Here is a 20,579-nt window from a genome sequence, read left to right on the forward strand (position 1 = left end):
CTCAATTACAGTACCTCAAAAGAATACAGGTGCTAGATCTGGTTAACATTAAACAGTAACAATATTACATCTGAATGATTAAAGCAAACCATTTCCCACAAAAGTAGCAATATTAGGAAAATATTAATAATTAATAGAATTTATTAAAAATGCACTGATAACATTTTAAATTATAATTTAATAATTATCTAAAGCATGTCATTTTGATGGTAAGAGGATGTGAAGTAAATGGGAAAACCATGTGTAATTATTTACATGTTCAAATATCACATTTCAGTTCAATATGCCATTAAAATTCAGTTGATTTGTTATTATGAGAGATGTGTTTGAGTAGCACATTAGTAGTAAACTTTCAAAGCAAGATTTCCCAGAGCTTTAGTGTAGTTCTGCAGTGTGTATAGCTCAGCTGGAACTGGCAGCGCAGTGATGTTTGTGTTCTGGTTCAGCAAGTGAGACATCTGTGACTTATATCCCACTGTTAATTGTCTACATTGCATAAATCTCAGATGAAAATTGTGATTTAGTTTTATTTTTTTATTCACAGAGTTCATAGTGTCACTCAGTTCATGGCTAGTACTTTTCTGGACGATGTTACAGAACACCAAAAGAGATCTACTTTTTCCACAGAACTGACACCAACAAAAAGTTCCACACCCTGTATGGGTGAACAAAAATAGCTCCTCAAAAAACAGATAGAAAATAGTTTGCTAGTCATTACACAGAATATATGCATAAAAAACTTTGCAAAAATAAAAACAAAATAAAATAAAAGCAACAACCAAGAATCATAAAAAATACAAAAATAAACCAAAACATTTGAAATCTCAGACAGTATTTTAAAACATCATAGTGAAATAAAAAGGTCAGTGTTATGTGTAAACATTGTGGGTCAACCCCAAGAACATATTAAGCACACAGCATCAAGTTGTCATGCTATAGAGCTTTAGACTGAAACACATTAAAAATTGTTTTAATGTAGTACTCTTTGTGTACTTCCACTTCCTACATTTAAAATTAGACCATTATAAATATTTAAGAGACATTTTGGCCTGACTGCCTGCAATGGCCCTTAGTCAAAATTCTCAAACATTTGTCTTTTTAAACTTACTAGTTAACTTTAGGTCTAATTACCTAATAGCCATCCAAGCATGAAAGATTCTCCTTCACATTTACCAATTACATGAAAGTCATCAATATTCAAACTGAATTACTATCCAGTGCAACATGTGCAGTTATTAGCAGCAGTATTACTATTGTTATTGTTTTTTAATGTAATATTGTTATTGATGTTATTAGCAATAGTATTATTGTTATTGTTTGTAATATACTATTGCTAATGTTATTAGCAGTACTATTACTATCATTATTGATGTTTTAATGTACTATTGTTATTAATGTTATTAGCAGTAGTATTACTATTATTTATGCTTTTATTGTACTTTTGTTTTATTGCTGATGCTGTTGATGAGGATGATGATTTACTGCAACTCAAAAGCAGGTTTTTAAACGGTCCTGTTTTCAGGTTAAATTGTTACATTCACATTTGCACTTGTCTCCAACCAGCCATGTTTTTGGTCATACAAATGTACAGAAAATGAAACTGAGGATGTTTCAAAACTGGTCAAATATAGGACCCCAATGTGTAAACAGACTGTATGTGACTTAGATGAACAATACCTAAGTGAATACGTCTATGGAACACAGGGAGCTTGTGAGAGGCTGTATGTGCAACAATCATTAAAGAAAACATAGTTTGCCATGAGATGATTCCACACTGATTAGGATTTAGATCAAGTTAATTATTGTATAAAGAATTATGCAATTAAGTACTATCCAACAAATACAATATGATTCTTCAAACCTTGGATAATCATAAGCAGCAAGTTTAAATAATTTGTCTTTGTGAAGATGAGGCAGATGACTGGGGTTGATGGAAGTCAGTCTTGTAGGATCTGTTCCAGAATGTTGAGGAGATTCCTCAGGCCATATATGTAGCCCTCATCAGCACTCTCACTGGGGAAGATGTGGGCAAAATCAATCATCCTCACCTCCACATCATCTTTCCTCTGTCCTTCTGACCCTCCTTGGCTGAACTGTGTGCTCTGGCCTTTGACCATTCTCATCCTGTCCATCTCTTCCTCAGCATCTGCCCCACTGCCATTAGCCTGCTCAAGGTGGTCATATAGAGGGTGACGCCAATTCCAATTCTCTGTCCTTGCACCTTGGAGAAGGTCACTGCTGTTTCCCTGCCCAGAGGCTGCCCTCTGAGGGGCTAGAGTGCAGTGGAGACCCCATTGCTTGGAGCCATTGAATTGAACATTATAATTGTGCTCCAGCTCACCTTGGCCATGTTCTTGGCCTGTCAGGCCTTCTCTCCGTGGGCTTCCAGTGCCTGAATGAGGAGAGCCCTCATACACAAACAGCAGAGAGCTGGCGAAAAAGTGCAGCTGCCTTTGGCTCTCAAACCAGTGCAGGATGTTGCGGATTTTACAGATGCTGACAGATACAGCATCTTTTCGTACCTCCGTCCCATTATGGAAGAACTGAACCAAGCCTGCAAAGACAGACAACAAGATCTGTGTTCAAAACATCTACACAGAAAGAAACTAAAGATGTCTCATTTCTATGTTTAGTAACTGTTAGTGGAAAAAAATTATAATATTCTACTCTTATAAATGTAGCCATGCAAGGAAACTTGATTCATACCAGTTTTCAGAGTCTCCTTCCTCAGATTGCGTCCATAAAACCGGTCATGACTGATATAGCTTTCTGAGGTCACTTGATACACCTACATGTTGGCATTACAGAGACAGTGAAAGAAAATAGGAGTACAACTACAAATCCTATATGCATGAGATGCTTTACACACATGCTCACACACACACACACACACACACACACACACACACACACACACACACACACACATAATCCTAAAAACTCAAGTCATTAATGTTCCCCTGAAAGCAAATGAAACAGAGAGCAAATCGGGAGTGTGGGAGGGGAAGAAAGACATAGAAGGAGGCAGAGAGAGGGGAAAGAGAGGGAAAAGAGAGAGATAAAGAGGGAGGCAGGAAGAAATGGCATGAAGCAAAAAGAGAGAGAGAAAACGAAATACCAGGAAAGCTTTAGAGCTCATCCACCGAGAAAAAATTATTCAGTGCTAAAATAAATTATTTTAAAAATATAGGGACAAAGAGAGAAAGCATGTGTGTGTATTTGCATATATGGGGGAGGTGGAAGAGAAAGTGATATAATAGGTAAAGGAGTGCTCATTGTCATTGTCTACAGGTCAGAAGTCAGTCAGGGTAAGCTACAATTATCATCAAATATTTAATACTGGCAGCCAAAAAGTCCATGTATTTACTTAGAATAGCAAACAAAAAACCTTTCCCATAAAACCATTAAAAAATGATAATAAATATTGTTGTGTTGAAGCCTACAATTTCAACATATTGGAAGGACTGCCCTCTAGTGGTTACATATAATAAAACATGTTTTGAGCGCCAGAATACATGCCAAAATATTTTGTAATTAATTGATACACACTGCGATTGTGATATTCCTTACAATATATTAAGCCACACTGGTAAATTCTTGCTGTGATACAGACAGACCTACATTGTTTTAAGTATTCTGAAAATTATTTGCATTTGTCTGATTACATTAATGTTGTAATTAATCAAAACACCCACAGAACACTCATCTTGAACGTCTGAAACTGGTCAGAATGTTTAATGAATGCAAAAAAAGTTGTGAAACACTAGCAGGCATATTTGCATATTGTAGTCTTCTACCATTTCAGTACTACAAACTCCAGTATTGTAATAATGATTGCTAAACAATATAATGTGTAGCTGTAAAGTATTATTACACTTTAATGATTTGCTGCAAAATATATTGATATATACATTAACAATGCACTACATGTAATCTATGTGTAATGTTTATCATTGATTTACAGGCAGTGGTGGGGACCCTCACTGCTGAGGCAGACAGTGAGAGTCACTTCCCTCTTACTTCTGGAGAAAAAAACCCAAGTCCAGATCATCTACACATGATCTTATCTTCCTGTCAGTGATCTTCCTCTCAGAGAGTTAGTCCCTGTTGTACAATCTCTGTGCTTGAGTCAAGCAATGATGGAAGGACAACCTTTAGCCATGTGGCATGGCCTTATCTGTAGGTTGTATTGATTGTTTTCCCTTGCTATCTCCACTTCGTGGAGGTTTCCCCCAACACTTCTTATCAGAACAACTCAGGTAATTAACAGAGTTGCCAGAAAAGGACTTGGCATATTGATCAGTCCTCTCCACTGAAGTTGGAAGGAAGACAAGACAGTACTTTCTACGTCTTACAAATGTCCGAAAAAAAGTTTCTTAAGTGTCATTCTGAACAACTTAAACAGCAAAGGGGGGAGGGGAGATAGAGAAAGTAATTCAAAGTATTCGCATGAGAGTGCATGAGAGACTCACCCTCATTCCCAGGAGTTGGAAGCCAATCTCCTCCATTGGAGGATACTTTCTAATCTGCTCCTCCTTTTTCTCTCGTGAGGCAAATGGGTCATAGCTCTTCCTCCCGATCTTCACGTCCATGATGGATGGGTGTGTAAATCTCTGTGTCACATCCTCCAGCTTCAGATACACAACTGAGGCAGAAGACACAGATGAAGAAGCTTTCTTCACATATTCAGCTCATAGACAAGATGGCTACTCCATGGCTTTGGGGGCTTTTTGGTGCTTAACTAAATAACATATAAAGGTGTCTGCCAGTGTGTCAAAACACCAAGTTAATATTTAAACAAATCTGTCTTATAATAACACATTTTTCACTTCATATTCAACATATCTTGAAGATACGTCCTATGACTATTAAGCTGAAAAGTGAATAGTAAAGGCTGAGGTGCAGTTGCTCTGCCTCAGTTGTGGCAATGAGTCTTATTGAACAGGTGGATTCATTTCAGTAGTCACTGATAGGCCAGTTTGCAAAGTTGTCAGCTGATTAGAAGCTTTGAGACAAAGTACTTTATTGTTATTGCTGTAAATGGGATGGTCACCCTTGGTTTAAAGTCCACAGCTGACACACTGTAGGAGTTAGTCTTTTACATATATGCACAAGGGCTTAAGAAAATAAACATCTATTCACCATAAAATCATTTTCCTGCTGTAGATACACATACATTGAAATGTAGAGGTTCACACACCACACAGAACATCATATAGATAATATACATTGATAACAATCATTAACAAATTAAGCTGTTTACTAAAGGATAGTAACACTGTCAAAGTCAGTGACATAAGTTTGACTTATGTAATGTGTTCCTAGGGAGCCCCAGTGTAGTTCACAAATATAATCATTTCCAGCTTCCAACCTACTTTTGGTCAGGTAATCAAGTGCTCTACAACCCCTGATTAACTGGTCCAGGTTTATAAGGAGATGAAACAGAACAAAAACCTTTTTGACTGACAGAAATTTAAGCAATACAGTTAACATATTTAGTATGTTAAACAAATCAATACAGAACAGGTGTGTCTTGTCTCACCATTTGGCGCCTCTGATGATGCCCATGTACCATAGTATTTGGGCAGGTGCTGTTGAAGAGCTAGCAGATGGGAGTCTGTGCAGTCTTCAGCAAACACCTGTAGTATGCAAAAAACAGAGGAGCACAGGCTGATGAGATCTGGACTGCAGATGAATTATGCAAGAAAAAACAATACCAAATAAGGTCTGAAATACAAGTTTTTGAATGGTCAGATTGATGTTGAGGATATATTCATGTGATGTGCAATACCTGTGCGTAGAAGTGCATTTCCCGGGGCCCCCTGGGGGCAGGCTGCAGCTGTTTTAGCACTGTGCCATCAGGGTGCTGCAGGATACCTGAGCAAGTACACAAAGGCATGGGTTCCAAACTCAGTCTCTGCACTGATGGTAAAGGCAGCACTAATCCATTTGACCATATCTTTGCTATCAGGCAGAGCTTGAAAACAGCTGTGATCTAAGAGTAAATTGCTGTTGGAATGCCATACTGCAATAAAGTAAATCCTATGTAATAAACATTGATTAAATACTCTAAATATAATCACACTTTTCATATCCCAGCGTAATCCAAAATTAATACCTTATAGACAGTATTACTGGCAGTTGGAAATTGATATTGTGTGATACATATTAGCAAATCTACATATTAAAAGTATAGTCATCACAGCTATTAGATGAAGAAAGTAACATTTCATGTGCTACCTTTGGAATCCTACTGAAAGAAACATCAAGCTTAAACTTGTCACAGTGTGTCATCTTACACTTACAATATTCTCCATAAGGCCAATGTATTGCGAAGGAAGAAACTATCAGCAGTCAGACATGAAGTCTATATAAACAGCAGCATTATAGGAAGCACAAGTTTTAAAACTTTTATCATCTCTCGGCTCAGAAAAACAAGTGATTAAACCACAAATTGTTATTATTATTTAACTAACCGACTTTACTGATGCCATACTTGTGACCAGCCACCTGATGAGACAGCGGGACGCAGCCATTCGGTCTGGTGTGACGGTTCTCGTCTTCGGCCAGCACGTGCCCAGTTTTCCAACTGTTCGATTCCACTACCGAACCTTCAGTTTCCAGCCTATCCACAACCAGAGTTGAGTCTACTACTTGGTGTTCCGTAGTCATCCTGAGCTTCATTTGTCGTATTGTCGTAATAGTCAGCTACGCATCGGTAGATTGATTTTACCGCTTCCCATAATCGAGGAGTCAGTTTACGTGGCCACCTCTGGGTAAAAGCAGAAACTCTTTGGGATTGTCCGCACGACGTTTCACTAGCGCCCAAATGATTGAATACCGCCAAGGATTACCGATTACCCGGGATTCCTGCAGTTCGTGTCGCAAACACATTTAGCTAGCTACTAGCTATAAAACCACGTCCCACTTCCTTGAAAACACAAGGTACACTCCTCCACAACTCCCATGTTCATAAAAGTTCATTTACAAACTCTCGCCATCTGTATTCGAAGGCTAGTTACAAGTTGTGTCAGTCCGCGCCCTAATTTTGACCACGTCAATTCACATGCTTAGCTGCAGGACATGGGCATTGTCTTTTGGTCCAGTTTCGATCAGTTTGACGCCCACATTTTCAAACAACTCAACCTGTTAGTGTGGCTTAGAGAAAGGGGTCACGGTGGTTAGCTAATGAGACCAACAACGCGGCAACTCTTAGGTTACTATCTGAAGAGGAAGTTAACATTCAACGCCTGTCAGAGATAAATACAGTAATATGAAAACATGCAATTCATCCAAAGAATTGACTTCGATTCACAATTCAATTTTACCTGCTTAGATTTAGTGATTCTATCAACCATTGTAATATTGACTACAGCAACAGCAACTCCACCTCAAAACCTGCGATATTGCTGACGTAAACTCTAGAGCGTCAGTGTTGTACAAACTTGCGCAATAAAGCCCGTTTCCCTAAACTAAGCCACTCGGAAGCACCAGTAATTAAGCGAGAACATCTACTTGCCAACATGCATTCTATACTGGGACTATAGTTGTTTTCTTATTTCTAATTAACTTAAATTCTTACGCACGTGTAGATTAAATGGCAACATTCAAAGAAGAGTTGACCCATTTTACACATATTGTATTACCAACGAACATGACTTAGTTATAAAATGCAAGTCACATGACTGAGTTTTTAGAATGAGTTTTTAATATCCCGCATACTTCTGGTCTTTTATGTTCAGCAAACAATAATGACCTAGCCACACATTTTCAGTTATGAACTGTATTACAATTATAAATACCACAATAATTAAAATACCATTAGCAAAATTACGTGATAACGAAAAAGACAAAAATGATTATCAATTAGCGCAAAAAAAAAACAAAAAAAAAAAACTCATTTGATTGTTTCATATGTATTATGTTTCAATGCTTAATAGAGGGCAAACATCTTTTCAAAGCACAATTCAGTTTGTGATGAGTCCATTTCATAGTGAAAGCTCAAACAAGATGTACACTTTGTGCTAAATTATACTCAAATTTCTGTACCTTGAACTGGTTACAATGATGAGGTTTTATTATGTTTTGCAGGTGAACATACAACAGTGATCCAAATTAGATTTTTGGACTGTCTAAATATAGCTCCTGATGCACAAGACCATAATTCAGTTGACATTTTTCCAGATGTCAGTGAGTTATTAATATAGACTATTTTAATGTCAACTTCCCCACCAAGTTATTTTCAACATTTACAGTAAACCTGACAATTAAATCAATAGCTAACATTACATGTCTTTTAAACAACACTGAACATCTGCTGGTGACAAACCTGGTATTCATTAGTAACCCCAAAACAGCAGCTGAAAACACAGGCATTAGTGTAATCATTATGAAAGCTTTAAATAGAATGCAATTATCTGCACACAATGGAAAATAAATGATGAGAGATCAGACGATAGGACCATAAAGAGTATAACCAGAACTGGAGGGGGGTGCTCCAGGACACCATGTACTAATCACATGCAGCTATGCAAAGAGAAATCATACCACCAACTTTGCTGCCTCTGAGGTAAATATGTACTAAAATGCTCATTAAGTGAGCAGAGACCGCAGTGCATCCACAAACAGTGGCAATCCTGAGTATACAGTCTCCCTCATGCCTCTTTGCGCTTTATGATCAGAGGGCCGACATTGTCCCCCGTCTCTTGATTGTGTTTTGTATGGGCGCCGTCACAGTATGGGAACTGCAAGATATAAATAGGACAACTGAATTATAACATGGGACTTTTGACGTGCATTGGAACAGGCAGGTGCTTTTCTAATATAACGAAGAGAAAAAGAATAAAAGATTGTGTTTTCTTGTCAAGTACTTTGTTGTTAAATTTCACATTAAGAAAATCACTCCATTGAACAAGTGCCCGTATGATCATAAACTGCCAAACAGAAGCTGACTACACGACTGCATAGTGCAGCTTTATATATGAGTATTTTTTGGTGGTGTATAATAATCTTACCTTTTTGGATCTCCAACATCTACAGTACACGGCTTTATCACCAAGGTCCTCAATGTCGAATGCATGCACCACTTTAGGGTTGTCTTTCTGAAGGTCCAGGTTCACCTTTGGTTTCACACATTTGGCTTTGCTGAAAAACTTGTTGTGGATTAAGAATCCCACTACCACAGCTCCAGCAGTGACCGAGAGAGCCGTTACCAATTCGGCTGTTAAAAAGACAGCGCTGTTAGCTAGTTTAATTCACTCTTCAGATACCTGTAATTACAGATTGTGTCTCTTTGACCTCCCTTGATTGTTTCAATAGCGCCGACATCAATATTCTTCTAGCAACAGATTGAGGCTAAAGCAACTAGCTAGCTAGTCAACGAAATATAGGTGCAAATCATCAGTTGCCTTTTTCATCCTGAATATTACTAGTGATGAAAGCCACATGACCACGTAGTTATCCGAAGTTAACTTGGGGATTGCTAGCTAGCGCTAGGTGATTTAACTCTAGATAAAACCTATACGTAACTAGCTAGCTATTTATGCTAGGTTACATATTTGCTGATTTATGGGCTGGAGTGTGTCGATATATCTTAAACTTTCCAACACACCAGACCGCTTAGCTAAAACTGACAGCGAGAGATTCGGTGGCGAAAATAGCCAAATTATAGTCAAATTAGTGCCTCAGCTACCTCGTCGTCTAGTTAGTTAACGTACTTACCTGTGTAGCTAGCTAGCGTAGCAAACTCATTTTGCTTAAGTACGAATGTAACCTTGAAAAAAATCGGTAGCTAGCTAGAAATGTAATTTAACTAGGTTATACTGCTAACATTAAATAACATTCCCAAAGCATTGACATTGTTTGCCTGTTACCTTTAGACAGAATGTTTGAATTACTCATGACTGGGTCGTATTATCAACCAGCACCCCCACTTTAGGTTGAGTTAAATTTCTAATGACAAACTGGAGGCTCCAGCACGGCGCCTGCAGACCCTTCTAGAGAAGCAGTCGTGCAACAAAGAACGCATACGATCAATAAACGACCTATATTGAATACTAGTTTAGATCTGATTTCTCCCATCCAAAACTTCACCGAGTAACAAATAGAATAAAATGTAAAAATCAGATAGCTAGTTAATTCAACTGATTGATAGCAACAAATCTGCTAGGAGCTAGTCAACAAACTTAGATTTAAGTACATTTTATTTTAAAGAGCACATTTAACACGACTGTGTTGACCAAAGTGCAGTACATAATTTAAAAAATACATATAAAACGTAAATCATAAAAATATACAACTTACACATGGCCACTTCTTATGTGTAAGAAATAAATTGTCGAACGAGCGAGAAAAACAGAAACTACATGGGCAAGAAGCCAACGTGCCCTAACTACCTACTTTTATTTTGACTTTCAAATTGAAATTATGAACCGGAATCGATTCTAATCCAGGTAAGACAACATTGTATTCCTTCCCTTTTGCTATGCTAAGGTAAAACATGAGCTGTCATTGTTTCAAATATGCGACACATTTTGTTTGAGAATCTGTAGAACGGAATGTATTGTGAGTATCTTTCTAAAGTAGACTACAGCATCCAGTGTTACTAGCTACCATCTTATTGTAAAAAAAAATCTCCATGCTGAGTTGTAGTTGAACTAACGCTAGACAGACAGACAGACAGACAGACTGTATGTATGTATGTATGTATGTATGTATATCTATCTGTATATTCTATTTAGATAGCTTGGTATATAGTTAACTAACTACCTACCTACTCTGTACTAGCTAGGTTACCAAACTAGCTAACAAATAGGCTTCGTGATGTTTAATCATATAGATAGCCAGTTAGCTAGCTAGCTTTTTATCCTGCGTGAGTCGTGAGAGATAGCTTACTATACCAGCTAGCAGAGTATTTTTGTCTCTCATCTGGAAGGAAGGACAGCAGAATATGAGCGGGAGGAGAAGAGGAAAACCCAATCGGTGTGGAGGGCGGTTTAATAGGCCCAGAGGAGGTAGCGGTGGTAGCAATGGAAGTAAGAAAGGGGCCAGTGGCTGGGATGATGGGGATGATTTCAGCCTGGATCTTGGACCGAGTCACTCCTTCAAACCTCCCCCACCTCACAGAAGAAGAGGAGTGGGTACTTTTCAAGGTACCAGTCGTGGGCTTAGTAGAGGCAAGGGACAAGGCAGTTCTCTGAGTTTTCCCAGGTTTTCTTATAAAGGGAAAGATGGTTCCAGGCAAGACGAGGAACAGCGAGATCGACCGAGACCTGACAAGGTCCACCTGCCCTTACAAAGGATACACATGACATCAGAAAACCAGCTACAAGTGAAAGAACTGCTGAGGGAACTTCAGAGTCAGGAGTACAACGCTACATACAGGTATGTATGTAGGGTATCTTGAGGTAGTTTTAACAATCAAATGTAATATCATAAGGAAAGGTTTGCCGGTTGAAATTTGATAGTAGTTTTGAAACGTGTATGTATCGCTACCTTGGTAGAATGTCTTTGTTAGTTAATTACATTGTCATGTTTTTTTTTTGTTTGTTTGTTTTTTACTCAGTGGCTCAGACTATGAAGCAGAAGAAGAGGATGAAGAATATGATGAGCTGGACCATCGTGAAGAAGGTCAGTTCTGGATCACTCAAGATGATGGAATTGAGTGTGCAGAGGACAGCGTGGGTGAGGAAGACTGTAAGGAAGAGATGTGTGCCACACCAGAGGCGGTCGTGTCCCTGTTTGCTTTAGGCACTCTTTGCAGGTACTGACTGAAATTGTATGTTAGTTCAGCTCCCCTAAGTTCACCATTATCCAACATTATCAATGTTGACTAAACATTTACTGGTTTTCCCCAGTGAAATTCCATGAGCTGGTCTGGCTATCTCAGAATTCATTTTCCACACTGGACAGTTTTATTGCTGAGAGAGTCATTCCTGCTTTAAAGCCATTTCCATACCTATATTCAGCCTGTAGTTGTACAAACCCTTCTTACAACACCTTTTCAGAAGAAAACAAAATATTAAGAAAAAGCAAGTGTGTCTACAGCAGTAATATAGCATGAGGGGAACTAAACGTTATATAGACGTTACCTTTAATGCAATTGAAAAGCTGGTGCAAACCACAGAAAAAATAATCACAGAATGAACATGTTTGCCTGAAGATTATTGCAAGAATTGATAGACATGAAAATATGTAGGCATCAGGGTGTCCCAGATAGAATAAGAGGGTGGACTTTTATTTTGTATATAAAAATAAAGACATCCATATACATCACATCCAAGATCTTACTTCCCCTTCTCTTTTGTTCACTTCACAAGTTTGCTTTCTACATAATGAAGTGGAACAGAAAACTTTGATACAGGAGCTGAGCTGGTTTGTCCTTCACATCTAGTAAAATACAGTTCTTACAAAATTGCTATTCTGTTCAGTTTCATGAACATCCTTTGATATGAGCTATGATCTTGATATGTGTTATAATCTTGTGTATGTTTGCAAAGGAACATATCTATACACCAAGCACCAAAAAACCCAAGTATGCATTCAGTAATTATTTCTCAGAAAGCAAAAGGTCATTTCCCACAGGATAGGGCATAAAACAGTCTTGCTGGTTGATTTGTTTGTTTTTGTTTTCTTTTAGATATGGCTTTGACCGTGATCGTAGCAGGAAAGCCCTGCAAGTGGGGCAGGGCAGGTCAGAGGAGGGGAGTGGGTGTGGTGAAGTTGGAGCAACACTAGAGCTTCTCCTTGTGCAGATGTTTGCAGAGCGCTTTGGCTCCACTGCCCTTGGCCCTCAGACTCCTGAACCTCCCTCACAAGAGGAATGTGTGGCCCTTCGTCAGGAGGAGGCCCTCGCTTTAACAGCCATCTATGGGGAGCGCTTCTGTGAGCGAATCAATGATCGTGTCTGGACTGTCAGCCTGGATCTGGTGTGGATGACTGAAGGCCAGAATAGCACTTCACAGCCAGCCACTGATGGACAGCGGATGAGGACTTCATCCACTCAGTTGTGCAAGTTTTACTTGAAGGGATCAGGATGTAAGTTTGGAAGCCGCTGCAAGTTCAAACATGAAAGCCCAACAGAGTCCAGTGGTCACAAAAACCTATATGGCCCCAGCCAGCCTGGTTTTAGAAGTATCGAACCCCCTGTTTACCAGCTGGAGGTTCGCTTTCCTCAGGGAAGTTGCTACCCCTTTCAGCCACCATTAGCTGCCTTCAGTACCACTGATGACTCAATCTCTGGAGCAGGACGCCTTAATGTAACAGAATATCTCTTTAGCCAGTCCCTTACAGCTGCACAGGATGGTGAGCCAGTTGTCTACACCCTCATCTCTTGCCTAGAGGAAGATGGGCCAGTCAGGGAGCTCCTTTCAGCTTCTCATCATAAATATAGTGCCCCACCCCCTGTGTTAGCTCCACCTGCTGTCGCCACAACAAGGAGCCGAAGCACTAAAAACACTACAGTGAGCAATACATCCAGCAGCATGGCAACTACTTTCCAATTATACAATGATGTAGAGAACCCCAAAATCAGAGTCAGACACATAGAAGGTAAGGTGTCTATGGTCATATTACTCTGGTAGATTAAGAAGTGCTTACTATTTAAGGTTTTTGAGTGTAGGTGTCATAAATGTAAATGTGACCCTTGTGTGCCTGTTTCTGCAATGTTGTAGTAGTTACATGATCTAAATTTCAGTGGTATTATAAAAATAAAATGGTACTTGTCTTCTGCATTCTGCTTATTTACTGTAGAAAGAATCTTAACTGCAGCTGAGAATCTCAACACACATGGTGCAGAAGATGAGGATGATGAATATGAAGAGGATGGTGAAGAGTGTGTTCCCATAGAGAACGAGAGCTATGTTAACTTGAGGAAGAAGTTGGAGAAGAAATCTGAGACAAGAGCTGAAGATGTGCTGAAGGAGAACAGGAAGCTTTGTAGGGAGTTCAGGAGAAAATCGGTAACAGCCTTACAAATACTTGTACCCACATCGCTGAACCTCTGACAGCCACATAAGACAAAAAAGCATTTCTGCACAGATTGTTAGACAGTCTGTATATATGTCTTGAAAAATTTGTTTGTAAAAATCACCTGTAACTTTCAAGAAATCAAGAGTTTGTGTTAAGTGTCATGTCTGTCAGCCTCTGTGTATGTGTAATACTCATGTATCTGTGATTGTGTGTATGTGTGTTGAGTCTCATGTTTCTGTCCATGTGTGCATATTAAGTCTCATGCCTCTGTCAGTCTTCTAGGCGCTATGTCTCCATGCAGCATCAGAGGTGCAAGCTGCCTGTATGGGAGGAGAGAGGGAACATTCTGGACTGCCTGGAGAAGAACCAGGTTATAGTGATCAGTGGGATGACAGGGTATGCCTGAAAACATCAGATGTAATGAGTGAATTTAAGGTTGCCACAGCATGTTATAAATGTCTTTGCAGTGAGATATAAATGCGTGTTTAAACTCAGGTGTGGCAAGACAACCCAGATTGCACAGTTTATCCTGGATGACTCGCTGAGCAGGAAGCCAGAGAGTGTTGCCAACATCATATGCACTCAGCCACGTCGCATCTCTGCCATTGCTGTGGCAACCAGAGTTGCACACGAACGGGCTGAGGTTCTGGGCCACTCCACTGGATATCAGATTCGCTTGGAGACTATCAGGGTAACTAATGTCCCACCGCGCACAAACATACACACACACACACACACACTCACACTCACACTCACTCACTCACACTCAGTAACTGCCATTGCTGTGGTATGCAAATGAACAAACGCTTAAGGTACCATATCTACCAGATTTCAGATTGGGGATTTGATCTGTGTTCAAGTTCAAGAGGTTTTATTGTCATTTCAGCTATATACAAGTACACAACAAAAACGAGACAATGTTCCTCCTGGACCATGGTGCAACATAAAAACAACAGTGCAACAGACAACATGCTACACAAGTGCAAACAGTCCAATATAGTGCAAAATGTCATTAAATAAATATTAAATAAACAATAATAAATACAGGACAGGACAAATACAAAATACAAAATGAGTAGACAGTGCAATTTAGTACAGTACACAGTACTGGGCATATGTAAAGCGAGTTGTGCATAGCAATCAGTGACATGCTACTCTGAACATAGCAGTCACCTGTGTGTGTGTGTGTGTGTGTGTGTGTGTGTGTGTGTGTCCAGTCCTCCAGTACCAGGCTGCTGTTCTGCACAACTGGTGTTCTGCTGAGGAGGCTGGAGGGAGATGCTGAGCTCAAAGGAGTCACACATGTCATTGTGGATGAGGTTCATGAACGAACAGAGGAGAGGTGAGATAATGTATGCATTTAATCACAAACACACACCCATGTACAAAGAGTGGACTGTGACACTGCTCTGCCGCAGTGATTTCCTGTTGCTGGTTCTGAAGGACCTAATGGTGCAGAGGACAGATCTGAAGATCATGCTGATGAGTGCTACACTGAATGCTGATCTCTTCTCACAGTATTTCTACGACTGCCCTACCATCCACATACCAGGTAAAGCTTCCTTGGTCTCCTCTGGGCACATTCATATACTGCCCTTACTCCACTTCTCATGAATGAAAATTTCTTACACTGATGAAACAACACCCCTCGCCTACAGGTCGTACATTTCCAGTGGATCAGTTTTTCCTTGAAGATGCCATTACTAAGACCAGGTACAGAACAGAGTTCTCTGCAAATGCTGCTCTTGTGCAGTATGCGTGTTCATCTCTAAGCAGATGTGTTTGGGCACACCTCCAGGTACATGCTAGACTACGGCAGCCCGTACCGGCGCTCGACAAAACAGAACGGCCCATCCAATCAGGGAAGCAGGGCTGGGAGAGGGCGGACAGTGGTAGCAGACATGGGAGATGATGACAGCTGGTCGTTTAGCTCCTTCATGAGGAAAGATGCAGTTAAAGACTCTATTCCTGACCAGCAGCTCAGCGTGCAGGAGCTCACAGTCCGATATCCAAGTAAGAAAACCAAGGCTTTGAATAGATGTGGCATGTTTCATTCAGTTATTTAATTAAATACTTCTGTTTCACTTTAGGACAACTAGACTATGTACTTGCCAATAAAACAATAAAATGTATCTTCAGGTTTCAGTCATATTATGCAGGAAGGTCTAATTTACAGTATTGGTAGAATAACACATGTTGATTTACCTTTACCAATACTGCTCTTGCAGCAATATTCATGACTTGTGCATTAAGTATAAGGTTTTTGAAACTCTCTTTTAAGGCTGCTCAAAATCTGTGGTGAAAACTCTGGCTGGAATGGACCTGGATAAAATCAACATGGATCTCCTAGAGAGCCTGCTGGAGTGGATTGTAGATGGAGACCACAACTACCCCCCAGGTAATGATCGTTTGAATATAGTACTTGGCACAAATGCTTAATAGCAACCAAATATCCATATTACTGAACTGTAAAATGGAGCTTATGCTTGTGGAATGTTTCCTTGGCTTTTTCTCCTGTATGTGTAGGTGCTGTACTGGTGTTCTTGCCTGGGTTAGCTGAGATAAAACAGTTGTATGAGCAGCTCCAGTCTAACAGGATGTTCAACAATAGAACAGCAAAGAGGTAATCATAAACACACAGTGGTACCTGTCTAGCTAATTCTTTTGTTTGGTTTCTAAAAAAAATCATGTGTGTTATAGGTGTGTGGTGTATCCACTCCACTCCTCTTTGTCCAGTGACGAGCAACAAGCAGTATTTACACATCCACCGGCGGGTGTAACCAAAATCATCATCTCCACTAACATAGCAGAAACATCAGTAACCATCGACGACGTAGTTTATGTCATTGACTCTGGCAAAATGAAAGAGAAAAGGTAGTAGATTCTAAATAATAGATTCAGTCTACTGTCACTGAAGTATCATGCAGAGGTTTCTTCTGACTCATTTTCATGTCTCTGTGGGTCAGGTATGATGCCAGCCGCAGTATGGAGAGTCTAGAGGACGTGTGGGTGTCTCATGCCAACGCTCTACAGCGGAGAGGCCGCGCTGGGCGTGTGGCGTCTGGACTCTGCTTCCATCTGTTCACCAGCCACTGTTTCACCCACCAGCTCAGCACACAGCAGCTGCCTGAGATACAGAGAGTGCCTCTGGAGCAGCTCTGCCTCAGGTGGGTAGGCCCCCAGCCACACCAGCAGAGCGTTCACTCTAATCGATGCTTCTTCAAAGCTTTCTTCAAAGCCCCTTTAGATTTGTTTTCAGTGTCTGGTATGACCACCTTGTGCAGCAATAACTGTAACTAAATGTTTCCGGTAATTGTTGATTAGTCCTGCACAGTGGCTTAGAGGAATTTTAGCCCATTCCTCTATACAAGTCAGCTTCAACTCAGTTATGGTGGTGGGTTTCCTCCCATGAACTGCTTGATTCAGGTCCTTCCACAACATTTCCAATGGATTAAGGTTAGGACTTTGACTTGACCGTTCCAAAAAATATAAATATAATACACATACACCAACTAGGCAGACTACCTCCTAGTAGAGAAATTTTCATTGATTTTAATTCTACCTATTAAATTTTTAACTGCTGATTACAGAGCCCAGGGTTGTCACAGAGGCATTTTCTTTTCTCAAAGCAACTATTTTAATTGTAGCTGTTAGGATTTAAAAACAATTTAGCAAGTGTTCTAAAAGGAATTTCAAAAGCTTTAAGCTGTAGCATCAGATTTGTTAGCATTTTTGGGTGGTGCGGCTGTAGCTCAACCCGTGCTCTTATGCCTCAGGATTAAGGTGTTGGAAGTGTTCTCTGAACGTTCCTTGGACTCCGTGTTTTCTCGGCTCATCGAGCCTCCAGGAGAGGGCAGCCTGGAGGCAGCCAAGCGAAGGCTGTGTGCTCTTGGGGCCCTTACTGAGGCTGAGTGTCTCACTCCGCTGGGCTGGCACCTGGCCTGCCTCCCTGTGGATGTCCGCATTGGCAAGCTGATGCTGTTGGGAGCCATCTTCCGGTGCCTGGACCCCGCTCTTACCATTGCCGCCAGCCTGGCCTTCAAAAGCCCTTTTGTAAGACAGCATACCAATTATGCTAAGACAGTCCTATGGTTCTGTAAAAGTTGCATTCTGGTGTTACAGGAGTTTATTAGTCATTACAAATTCTCTTTTTGATTCCATCTGTATCTTTTGTATGTCTGCCTCTTTCACTCCCTTTTTTTTTTTTTAGGTCTCTCCATGGGATAAGAGAGAGGAAGCTAATGAGAGGAAACTGAATTTTTCTCTCGCCAACAGTGACCATCTTGCTCTGCTTCAGGCATACAAGGTTACTGTGTTCTCTGAGGAAAATACAGATAAATCATGCATTTATAAAATATACAATAAACCTAAAATTCTTTGATATCAATTTATAACTTAATATCAGTTTTCCCTAAAATGTGATTTTGTGTCTGTGACAGGGCTGGTGTCATGCAGCACAGAATGGCTCCCATGCTGGTTATCAGTACTGCAGAGAGAACTTCTTGTCCATCCGGGGGCTACAGGCAAGTTTGCCCACCCACTGGCTCACTTTTTTTTTTCTTTTTTCCTTTATTTTTTTCTGTCTTTACTAATTTGCTTTCCCTTTTTTGAAAATATTAGTCATTACAAAGGCCATCCTGTTTCATCCTGCATATCCTAGGAGATAGCCTGTCTGAAAAGGCAGTTTGCAGAGCTCTTGTCTGATATTGGCTTTGTGAGAGATGGACTGAAGTCCAGAGATGTAGAGAGAATGAGCTCAACAGGAACTGATGGCGTGCTGGAGGCTACAGGCTATGAGGTAATTCTTTATGAGTAATCAGAACATTCTTGTTAGCGACACTTTTTTGTTATGTGTATGGTTGGGCACTGTAGCTGAGGTTGCCATAAGAGTAAGTAGTGCCATAAGTAGTGGCTGTTGGTGACCAATTCTGACAGTCAGACACAGTCACTTCCAAAGTGGTGTTTAACCACTACTGGGGCTTTGTTTTTCCTCTAAGGCCAATCTGAACTCTGACAACACAAAACTGATGTCCGCTATGTTGTGTGCTGCGCTGTACCCCAATGTAGTCCAGGTCAGTGTCCCACTAATTTTTGCAATCTTGACTGAATTCTATATGATCAGGCTCATAGTGTTCACCTTCCTGTGTGTGTGTGTGTGTGTGTGTGTGTGTGTGTGTGTGTGTGTGTGTGTGTGTGTGTGTGTGTGTGTGTGTGTGTGTGTGTGTGTGTGTGTGTGTGTGTGTGTGTGTGTGTCTGTCTATCTAGGTACGAGCACCCCAGGGTAAGTTTAAGCAGACAAGTAAAGGGGCAGTTAAGATGCAGCCTAAAGCAGAGGAACTTCGCTTCCTGACTAAGACTGACGGAGCAGTTCACATACACCCCTCATCTGTCAACTTCACGGTAACGCAGCCCTCACTACACACATTGTTCAGAATTGTTCTTATTTCAGCACATGGTAAAGCTGCACCTCAGGCTCACATGCCTAAATTAATCAGGCCATTCTGACTGCATGCTTTCCTTTGCTAAAGCGTCTGTCTGCACAGGTGCGCCACTATGACAGTCCATATCTGGTCTACCATGAGAAGGTGAAGACCAGCCGCGTTTTTATACGTGACTGTAGCATGGTGTGCGTGTATCCCATGGTGCTCTTCGGTGGGGGGCAGATCAGTGTGGAGCTACAGCGTGGCGAGTTCATCATCTCACTGGATGATGGCTGGATCCGATTTGCTGCCACCTCACATGAGGTAAGATGAGTCCTCCATCGACTCACTGTCTTCAGACAGTAGTGCATTAAATTATTTCCAACTGCAGATGCAATGTAGAGATCATGCTATATGGAAAATATTTTCACATTTGGTTCTAAAAGCTTGCTCATGGTAAAGTTGTGTGTGGCTGTGCAGGTGGCTGAGCTGGTAAAGGAGCTACGCTGGGAGTTGGATCAGCTCCTGGAGGAGAAGATCAGGAACCCCAGCATGAACCTGATCACCTGCCCGCGGGGCTCCCGCATCATTCATACCATAGTTTCCCTTATCTCAACCCAGTAATACACAAACACACTTTCCTCATACACTCAAGAGGTGTCAGCTCATATTCACATCTGTTGCATGTACAGCATTGAGCCTTCACCACAACCACCAATATGCCTTTTCAACAACAAAGCTAAAGTATCTTAGTTCAAGGTGCATTTATGACATGAAAATTAATTGCATTGTTATGCAAGCCACTCTCTCACTCAGGTGTTTGGGATTGTTTATATTACTTGAATACAAGTGAGAGAAATCTACTTTGTTTAAAAATATATATATTATTATTATGTACTGGATCCATGTTGGATTCTGTGAAGAGAATATGCTTTAGTTTGTACTGTAGTATTATATTAAGACGCACTCACAAATGCAGCATGTGCATGAAGTGTCTTTGGAGTCCAAGGCATGACGTATGTGTGGTTTACGTCTGTGTATATTTATATTTGACACAAGGATATTCTCATCCAGAGTGTATGTGTATATTTAGTTAAAGGACATTTGGAATGCCTTTCCTCCATCATGGAGAACATAATGGGAGATGCATAATAAGAATAAAACACAAGCCAAAGAATGCACTTAATGGAA

General features: G+C 40.4%; 3 protein-coding genes across 6 annotated transcripts; 1 reads left to right on the plus strand and 2 right to left on the minus strand.

Moving 5' to 3' along the window:
* Positions 1–519: 519 nt before the first annotated feature.
* Positions 520–7,585, minus strand: ipmka (inositol polyphosphate multikinase a). Its single transcript, XM_027009287.3, has 6 exons — positions 6,477–7,585; positions 5,792–5,877; positions 5,543–5,639; positions 4,473–4,645; positions 2,707–2,788; positions 520–2,554 (listed from the first exon to the last, which is right to left on the minus strand). Exons 1-6 carry the CDS (start codon positions 6,682–6,684, stop codon positions 1,938–1,940), a joined length of 1,263 nt encoding a protein of 420 aa, XP_026865088.2. The 5' UTR covers positions 6,685–7,585; the 3' UTR covers positions 520–1,937.
* Positions 7,586–7,686: 101 nt separating this feature from the next.
* On the minus strand, positions 7,687–10,428 carry cisd1 (CDGSH iron sulfur domain 1). Of its 2 annotated transcripts, none has more exons than XM_027009049.3 (3): positions 10,303–10,428; positions 9,015–9,220; positions 7,687–8,744 (listed from the first exon to the last, which is right to left on the minus strand). In XM_027009049.3, the coding sequence occupies exons 1-3, from the start codon at positions 10,304–10,306 to the stop codon at positions 8,655–8,657; spliced, it is 300 nt and encodes a 99-aa protein (XP_026864850.1). In that variant the 5' UTR covers positions 10,307–10,428; the 3' UTR covers positions 7,687–8,654. The 2 variants fall into 2 exon arrangements, with proteins under 2 accessions (XP_026864850.1, XP_026864763.1); XM_027008962.3 differs by lacking the exon at positions 10,303–10,428 and adding an exon at positions 9,873–10,018.
* Positions 10,429–10,475: 47 nt separating this feature from the next.
* Positions 10,476–20,574, plus strand: dhx57 (DEAH (Asp-Glu-Ala-Asp/His) box polypeptide 57). Of its 3 annotated transcripts, none has more exons than XM_081725057.1 (23): positions 10,476–10,563; positions 10,934–11,382; positions 11,564–11,761; positions 12,638–13,548; positions 13,750–13,958; positions 14,243–14,364; positions 14,464–14,659; positions 15,186–15,310; positions 15,387–15,520; positions 15,627–15,681; positions 15,767–15,981; positions 16,250–16,366; positions 16,495–16,591; positions 16,669–16,842; positions 16,935–17,135; positions 17,745–18,021; positions 18,179–18,274; positions 18,408–18,491; positions 18,629–18,766; positions 18,966–19,040; positions 19,234–19,368; positions 19,497–19,712; positions 19,869–20,574. In XM_081725057.1, the coding sequence occupies exons 2-23, from the start codon at positions 10,949–10,951 to the stop codon at positions 20,010–20,012; spliced, it is 4,353 nt and encodes a 1,450-aa protein (XP_081581183.1). In that variant the 5' UTR covers positions 10,476–10,563; positions 10,934–10,948; the 3' UTR covers positions 20,013–20,574. The 3 variants fall into 3 exon arrangements, 2 of the variants coding, with proteins under 2 accessions (XP_081581183.1, XP_026870115.2); XM_027014314.3 differs by having other exon boundaries at positions 19,512–19,712; XR_014126674.1 differs by lacking the exons at positions 19,234–19,368; positions 19,497–19,712; positions 19,869–20,574 and having other exon boundaries at positions 18,589–18,766.
* The last annotated feature ends 5 nt before the right edge of the window (positions 20,575–20,579 follow it).

This window comes from Electrophorus electricus, chromosome 12, assembly GCF_041902795.1.
Source record: "Electrophorus electricus isolate QZ-2024a chromosome 12, ASM4190279v1, whole genome shotgun sequence".
NCBI classification, from domain to species: domain Eukaryota; kingdom Metazoa; phylum Chordata; class Actinopteri; order Gymnotiformes; family Gymnotidae; genus Electrophorus; species Electrophorus electricus.

Bases quoted from the DNA above. Each gene is read 5' to 3' on its own strand.
- ipmka (XM_027009287.3), bottom strand. From the start codon at position 6,684: ATGAAGCTCAGGATGACTACGGAACACCAAGTAGTAGACTCAACTCTG. The intron at 4,646-5,542 runs GTGAGACAAGAC...CTTCTGCCTCAG, and splicing joins ATCATCAGAGGCGCCAAATG to TTGTGTATCTGAAGCTGGAG. The intron at 2,789-4,472 runs GTGAGTCTCTCA...GCCAACATGTAG, and splicing joins TCCAACTCCTGGGAATGAGG to GTGTATCAAGTGACCTCAGA.
- dhx57 (XM_081725057.1), top strand. From the start codon at position 10,949: ATGAGCGGGAGGAGAAGAGGAAAACCCAATCGGTGTGGAGGGCGGTTT. The intron at 15,311-15,386 runs GTGAGATAATGT...GCTCTGCCGCAG, and splicing joins CATGAACGAACAGAGGAGAG to TGATTTCCTGTTGCTGGTTC. The intron at 19,041-19,233 runs GTCAGTGTCCCA...CTGTCTATCTAG, and splicing joins TGTACCCCAATGTAGTCCAG to GTACGAGCACCCCAGGGTAA.
- cisd1 (XM_027008962.3), bottom strand. From the start codon at position 9,900: ATGAGTAATTCAAACATTCTGTCTAAAG. The intron at 9,221-9,872 runs GTAACAGGCAAA...TCTTTTTAACAG, and splicing joins TTCAAACATTCTGTCTAAAG to CCGAATTGGTAACGGCTCTC. The intron at 8,745-9,014 runs GTAAGATTATTA...TATATCTTGCAG, and splicing joins GATGTTGGAGATCCAAAAAG to TTCCCATACTGTGACGGCGC.